Consider the following 8,320-nt stretch of genomic DNA (forward strand, 5'->3'; position numbering starts at 1 on the left):
GTACCGTGGACCCTGTACCGAACGGTTCAATATGAATAAATATACCGTGGACCCTGCACCGAACGGTTCAATATGAATAAATGTACCGTGGACCCTGCACCGAACGGTTCAATATGAATAAATATACCGTGGACCCTGCACCGAACGGTTCAATATGAATAAATGTACCGTGGACCCTGTACCGAACGGTTCAATATGAATAAATGTACCGTGGACCCTGCACCGAACGGTTCAATATGAATAAATGTACCGTGGACCCTGTACCGAACGGTTCAATATGAATAAATGTACTGTGGACCCGGTACCGAACGGTTCAATATGAATAAATGTACTGTGGACCCGGTACCGAACGGTTCAATATGAATAAATGTACCGTGGACCCTGTACCGAACGGTTCAATATGAATAAATGTACCGTGGACCCTGTACCGAACGGTTCAATATGAATAAATGTACTGTGGACCCTGTACCGAACGGTTCAATATGAATAAATATACCGTGGACCCTGTACCGAACGGTTCAATATGAATAAATGTACCGTGGACCCTGTACCGAACGGTTCAATATGAATAAATATACCGTGGACCCTGCACCGAACGGTTCAATATGAATAAATGTACCGTGGACCCTGTACCGAACGGTTCAATATGAATAAATGTACCGTGGACCCTGTACCGAACGGTTCAATATGAATAAATGTACCGTGGACCCTGTACCGAACGGTTCAATATGAATAAATGTACCGTGGACCCTGTACCGAACGGTTCAATATGAATAAATGTACCGTGGACCCTGCACCGAACGGTTCAATATGAATAAATGTACCGTGGACCCTGTACCGAACGGTTCAATATGAATAAATGTACCGTGGACCCTGTACCGAACGGTTCAATATGAATAAATGTACCGTGGACCCTGTACCGAACGGTTCAATATGAATAAATGTACCGTGGACCCTGTACCGAACGGTTCAATATGAATAAATGTACTGTGGACCCTGTACCGAACGGTTCAATATGAATAAATGTACCGTGGACCCTGTACCGAACGGTTCAATATGAATAAATATACCGTGGACCCTGCACCGAACGGTTCAATATGAATAAATGTACCGTGGACCCTGCACCGAACGGTTCAATATGAATAAATGTACCGTGGACCCTGTACCGAACGGTTCAATATGAATAAATGTACCGTGGACCCTGCACCGAACGGTTCAATATGAATAAATGTACCGTGGACCCTGTACCGAACGGTTCAATATGAATAAATGTACCGTGGACCCTGTACCGAACGGTTCAATATGAATAAATATACCGTGGACCCTGTACCGAACGGTTCAATATGAATAAATGTACTGTGGACCCTGTACCGAACGGTTCAATATGAATAAATGTACCGTGGACCCTGTACCGAACGGTTCAATATGAATAAATATACCGTGGACCCTGCACCGAACGGTTCAATATGAATAAATGTACCGTGGACCCTGCACCGAACGGTTCAATATGAATAAATGTACCGTGGACCCTGTACCGAACGGTTCAATATGAATAAATGTACCGTGGACCCTGCACCGAACGGTTCAATATGAATAAATGTACCGTGGACCCTGTACCGAACGGTTCAATATGAATAAATGTACCGTGGACCCTGTACCGAACGGTTCAATATGAATAAATATACCGTGGACCCTGCACCGAACGGTTCAATATGAATAAATATACCGTGGACCCTGCACCGAACGGTTCAATATGAATAAATGTACCGTGGACCCTGTACCGAACGGTTCAATATGAATAAATGTACCGTGGACCCTGTACCGAACGGTTCAATATGAATAAATGTACCGTGGACCCTGTACCGAACGGTTCAATATGAATAAATGTACCGTGGACCCTGTACCGAACGGTTCAATATGAATAAATGTACCGTGGACCCTGTACCGAACGGTTCAATATGAATAAATATACCGTTTCACCCTTATGTCACAGTATTTTATTTATTTTTTTATTACAAAAAAATGGACGGAATGATGCCAATTTATATTTTTGAATAATGAAAGTTCGAAATGTGCTTTATGAGTTGTGACCCTAGGGTGGCAACACATACATTCTGAGTGATGTCAATGGGTCTTTCTCCATTCTGATTGTCTTTTACTGTTCAATTCAACCTAAAATAATTTTTTATCCTGCACCGATTTGAGATCATTTATTTTTAACCAAATGTTGCAATTGCGATTTGACTTGCGATTTAGAGCAAAACAATTGGCTGAACTACTGGAATTATTGTCATTCTATAGTTAGAATATAATAGTGGGAACTTTGAATACAGTTTGACATAGCAACAAATTAAAATGCCAGAGAGGAGTTACTGGGACAGGGTAGGAGCTATAAATCAAATCTAGGTTTTGATTTGATTTGATTTGACTGGGACAGGGTAGGAGCTATAAACCCTATAATCTTTGGCTACATTGAATGTTCTCCTAGCTACATGAAGTAGCTAACATATTCTTGCTTTGCATATTTCATTTGGAAAATACTGTTGCACAAAAAACATGCAGATGTAGGTCTACACCATCATTGGTATTATCAGGCAGTATAGCTAGTTATGTTAGCTATGCATTTATTAGCCAGGTAGAGATTAGCAATTAGAAATGAGCAATTAGCAGCTAACAAGATTTAGGCCCAACTTGCTAAGAAAAAGGACGAACTAGCTTTTTGCAGATGTAAGAAACAAACGAATAATGTAATTATATAAAGCTAGTGGATTCAGTGCATTCAGAAAGTATTCAGACCCCTTCTCTTCTTCCACAAGTTTTAGACTGATTCAATGAACCATTGTATTTCAGTTCAAAATGTTGTATCAAGATTTCCCAAATGTGCCTATTTGGTTTATTAATAGATTCATAATTGTGCACCCTCCTCAAACAACATGGTATTATTTCACTGTAAATTGGACAGTGCAGTTAGATTAAAAAGAATTGAAGCTTTCTGTCCATATCAGATATGTCCTGGGCAGTTCTTGTTACAACCTCTAAACACATTAGGCTACGTTAGCAGAACCATCCCGCAGTCACCTGTAGAGGTTAAATACACATTTTCCTAAGCAATCTACAGAATACCTCATTATGACAAAGTGAAAACAGGTTTAGACATTTTTGCAAATGTATTACAAATAAAAAAAACAGAAATATCTTATTTTAAAAAGTATTCAGCCCCTTTGCTATGAGACTCTAAATTTAGCTCAGGTGCATCCTGTCTCCATTGATTATCCTTGAGATGTTTCTACTACTTGATCGGAGCCCACCTGTGGTAAATCCAATTGATTTGACATGATTTGGAAACCAAGCCATGAGGTCCGTAGAGCTCCGAGACAGGATTGTGTCGAGGCACAGATCTGGGGAAGGGTATCAAAAAAATGGCTGTAGCATTGAAGGTCCACAAGAACACAGTGGCCTCAGTCATTCTTAAATGGAAGAAGTTTGGAACCACCAAGACTCTTCCTAGAGCTGGCCACAGGGCCAGACTGAGCAATCAGGGGGAGAAGGGCCTTGGTCAGGGTGGTGACCAAGATCCTGATCGTCACACTGGCAGAGCTCTACAGTTCCTCAGGGGAAGAGTTGTTCCAGAAGGACAACCAACTCTGCAGCAATCCACCAATCATGCCTTTATGGTAGAGAGGCTAGACGGAGGCCACTCCTCAGTAAAAAGGCACATGACAGCCCACCTGGAGTTTACCAAAAGGCACCAAAGGCACTCTCAGACCATGAGAAACAAGACTTTCTGGTCTGATGAAACCAAGTTGAACTCTTTGGCCTGAATGCCAAGTGTCACGTCTAGAGGAAACCTGGTACCATCCCTACGGTGAAGCATGGTGGTGGCATCATCATGCTGTGGAGATGTTTTTCAGAGGTAGGGACTGGGAGACTAGTCAGGATCAAGGGAAAGATGAACAGAGCAAAGTACAGAGAGAGATCCTTGATTAAAACCTCAGACTGGGGCGAAGGTTCACCTTCATACAGGACAACAACCCAAAGCACACAGCTAAGACAATGCAGGAGTGGCTTCGGGACAAGTTTCTGAATGTCTTCGAGTGGCCCAGCCAGAGCCTGGACATGAACCCAATCAAACATCTCTGGAGAAACCTGAAAATAGCTGTGCAGCAACACTGCCCATCCAACCTGACAGAGCATGAGAGGATCTGCAGAGAAGAATGGGAGAAACTCCCCAAATACAGGTGTGCCAAACTTGTAGCATCATACCCAAGAAGACTCGCTGCCAAAGGCTGTAATCGCTGCCAAAGGTGCTTCAAGGGGGTGTCCTCGGATGGGGCCACAGCGTCTCCTGACCCCTCCTGTCTCAGCCTCCAGTATTTATGCTGCAGTAGTTTATGTGTCAGGGGGCTAGGGTCAGTTTGTTATATCTGGAGTACTTCTCCTGTCCTATTCGGTGTCCTGTGTGAATTTAAGTGTGCTTTCTCTAATTCTCTCTCGGACCCTGCCTCAGGACTACCTGACATGACTCCTTGCTGTCCCCAGTCCACCTGGCCGTGCTGCTGCTCCAGTTTCAACTGTTCTGCCTGTGATTATTATTATTTGACCATGCTGGTCATTTATGAACATTTGAACATCTTGGCCATGTTCTGTTACAATCTCCACCCGGCACAGCCAGAAGAGGACTGGCCACCCCTCATAGCCTGGTTCCGCTCTAGGTTTATAATCTCCACCTGACACAGCCAGAAGAGGACTGGCCACCCCACATAGCCTGGTTCCTCTCTAGGTTTCTTCCTAGGTTTTGACCTTTCTAGTGAGTTTTTCCTAGCCATTGTGCTTCTACACCTGCATTGCTTGCTGTTTGGGGTTTTAGGCGGAGTTTCTGTACAGCACTTTGAGACATCAGCTGATGTACGAAGGGCTTTATAAATACATTTGATTCGATTCAAAGTACTTAAAGGGTCTGAACACTGTGTAAAAATGTTTTTGTTTTGTCATTATGGGGTATTGTGTGGAGATTGATTGGATTCAATTGATGAACCAATTGAATCCAGTTTAGAATAAGGCTGTATTCAAAATGTGGACAGAGTCAACGGGTCTGAAAACTTTCCCAACGCAATGTGAAAACAGCCGTCATCAACACCGTTGCGATATTGACCGTGCAGACTGAACACAGCGGTCTCCTGGTCGAGGAACAACAAATTAGCTTCTTGAGTGACAGGGGGCGGGGCTATATCTGTGTGGAACGCAGCATGGAGAGAGATGACTCAAGTCGCAAAGTAAACTATAAAAATGGAAGTTATACATACCGTATCACATTTAACAAACCAAACATTGAAATGCCATTTTAGAAGGTAAAGTAAAAACCCAAACTGGTCCGTGCATGAATACAGGTATATTTTAAAATACAGTAGACCACCCAGCTCTAGTAGACAGCTAGGCAGGTGTGTAGACAGCTATGCAGCCAGCTAGGCAGGTGTATAGCCAGCTAGGCAAACAGCTAGGTAGGTAGGCTGGTGTGTCGCCAGCTAGGCTGGTGTGTAGGCAGGTAGGCTAGTGTGTAGGCAGGTAGGCTAGTGTGTAGGCAGGTAGGCTAGTGTGTAGAGAACTAGACAGGTAGGCTGGAAGGTATGAAGACAGCTAGGCAGGTAGGCAGGTGTGTAGCCAGCTAGGAAGCTCGGCAGGTAGGCAGACAGCTAGGCAAGCAGCTAGGTAAGCAGCTAGGCAGACAGCTAGGCAGCTAAGCAGACAGCAGGTAGGTAAGCAGCTAGGCAGACAGCTAGGAAGCTCGGCAGGTAGGCAGACAGCTAGGCAGGTAGGTAAGCAGCTAGGCAGACGGGTAGGCAGACGGGTAGGCAGGTAGGCTGGTGTGTAGCCAGGTAGGCGGGTGTGTAGGCTGGTGTGTAGCCAGGTAGGCGGGTGTGTAGGCAGGTGTGTAGCCAGCTAGGCAGGTGTGTAGGAAGGTAGGCAGGTGTGTAGGAAGGTAGGCAGCTCGGCAGGCAGGTAGGTAGGCACATGTGTAAGCAGCTATGCGGGAAGGTGTGGCGGTAGATAGGCAGACTGCTAGGCAGGTGTGTAGGCTGCTAGACAGCTTGGCAGGCGGGTGTGTAGACAGGTAGCTAGGTAGACAGCTAGTCCAGTGTGTAGGCAGGCAGACAGCTAGGCAGGTGTGTAGAAAGGTAGGCAAGTAGCGAGCTAGGCAGGTAGACAGCTAGGCAGACAGCTAGGCATATGTCTAGACAGACAGCTAGGCAGGTGTGTAGGCAGCTAGACAGGTAGGTAGGTAAACAGCTAGGCAGGTGTGTAGACAGCTAGGCAGGTGTGTAGACAGGTAGGTAGGCAGCTCGGCAGGCAGGCAAGTAGACCGCTAGGCAGGTGTGTAAACAGGTAGGCAGGTGTTGAGGTAGATCGGTAGACAGCGAAGCAGACAGACAGCTAGGCAGGTGTCTAGACAGACAGCTAGGCAGGTGGGTAGCCAGCTAGGCAGGTGTTTAGGCAGCTAGGCAGGTAGACAGCTCGACAGGTAGGTAGGTAGACAGACAGCTTGGCAGGCAGGTGTGTAGGCAGGTAGGCTGGTGTGTAGGCAGGCAAGTAGGTCGGTAGGTAAACAGCTAGGCGGGTGTGTAGACAGCTAGGCAGGTGTGTAGACAGCTAGGTAGGCAGCTCGGCAGGTAGGTAGGCAGCTCGGCAGGTAGGTAGGCAGCTCGGCAGGTAGGTAGAAAGCTCGGCAGGTAGGTAGAAAGCTCGGCAGGTAGGTAGAAAGCTCGGCAGGTAGGTAGAAAGCTCGGCAGGTAGGTAGGTACAGACAGCTTGGCAGGCAGGTGTGTAGGCAGGTAGGCTGGTGTGTAGGCAGGAAGACGGGTAGGTAGGCAGCTCGGTAGGTAGGTAGGTAGGCAGCTCGGCAGGCAGCTTGGCAGGTAGGTAGCTCGGCAGGTAGGTAGGTAGGCAGCTCGGCAGGTGTGGAGACAGGTAGGCAGCAGCCCATCTATGGTCTTCCTCTCAGTAAAATGTATTGATGACCTCCAACCCTCTCTTTCTCGCTCTGTCCTCAGAGGGAAAGGTTGTAAAACAGCCCACTTCTTATAACAATACCCCGACCCTGTGTGTTCCCTAATACAATGCACCACAGCCACAAACAAATGGCTGTTTTGATAGGCTATTGCTGCTCTCTATAACAACAGTCTATAACCAGCCCCCATCCCTCTCCCCCTCCTCTCCCCCTCCTCTCCTCTCGCTCTGTAGGTTTTGACTGTCAGTGTGGTTATATATGGGTCTGAAAGGCGACAGAGAGAGGGAGGGTGAAGGAGGAAGAGGGTGTAGCTGTAAAATTGTTTTATAATACAACAAAATAAGTAAAGGCAGACATCTGTCCTTCATACACAGATTAAGCCCATCGGTGAAACGGACACACTAACACGCAGTCACTAAGGGATAAAGCGGTCACTTTAAAATTAAGCTGCGACAGTGTGGCACTCATCCCTACCGGCTGGATGGGTGACATTCCGGAGCGCGAGAAGTGCACGGAGTGGTGACAGACTTTCTGGTGTGGGTGGACAGGCAGGAAGGGGACAGCGGCCAACACACCGGCCACCACACCGGCCACGGAGAGCAGGGGCTTAGACATAAAACACACCGAATAACACGGAGGAATGCCGACATGTCTAGCGCATCCCCTCTAGACTCCCCTCCCGATCAAACGGTCACAACTGAACCGTTCTAACCGGCAATGTTCCGGCTCGGCGTCGCTAAATAGAACCAATGGGAGGCAGCGACACAGTGCGATCCTCTCTCGAATACAACATAAACTACATTCACAAGAAGTATCGGTTTAAAAACAGCCAGACTCACCTTCCTTTTAGGCATGTTGTGCTACAGAAATATTATTCCCTCCAGAGGATCGAAGAGTTCAACCAGCAGGTCCACGGCGCAAGCTGAGAACTGTCACCACATACTGGATCGATACGAAACACCTTCCATAACCACATGCTAATCATATGTAGACCGTTATCTCTGCCTATAGGCCAGACACGCAAACATTGCTCCTGTATATGCCACGGGATTGGTCGAGCCCCCTGTATGCAAATATTACAACAGCCATCATTGGTTGAGAATAGGATACAAGCTCTTGGTAAGCAAATCACAGCTTCTTCATGGTAATGAACAGAAGAGAAGAAAGACCAGAAGAAAGGTATTCTAGGTGTCTCTGGGTAGTGTAGGCTGGAAGGGAACGAGCCAGAACGATGACACTAAAACAGTCTGAAGGGAAGAGCTGTTTAAACACACTAACAACCAAGAACAATCAATAAAACAAAACACATTGCTAGAG

At 46.4% G+C, this 8,320-nt stretch overlaps 1 protein-coding gene across 4 annotated transcripts in view; it reads right to left on the reverse strand.

The window, feature by feature from the left end:
• The window catches only part of hmgn3 (high mobility group nucleosomal binding domain 3), a 46,983-nt gene extending 38,983 nt beyond the window's left edge, over window positions 1–8,000 (reverse strand). For 2 of the 4 annotated variants that reach the window (XM_021569968.2, XM_021569966.2), the window contains exon 1: window positions 7,843–8,000. In XM_021569968.2, coding sequence (XP_021425643.1) covers window positions 7,843–7,857 — 15 coding nt within the window. In that variant the 5' untranslated portion in view covers window positions 7,858–8,000. The remainder of the gene's footprint in view (window positions 1–7,842) is intronic. The other 2 variants (XM_021569969.2, XM_021569967.2) reach the window with 1 other exon arrangement.
• Window positions 8,001–8,320: the final 320 nt, after the last annotated feature.

This window comes from Oncorhynchus mykiss, chromosome 8 (assembly GCF_013265735.2).
Source record: "Oncorhynchus mykiss isolate Arlee chromosome 8, USDA_OmykA_1.1, whole genome shotgun sequence".
NCBI lineage: Eukaryota > Metazoa > Chordata > Actinopteri > Salmoniformes > Salmonidae > Oncorhynchus > Oncorhynchus mykiss.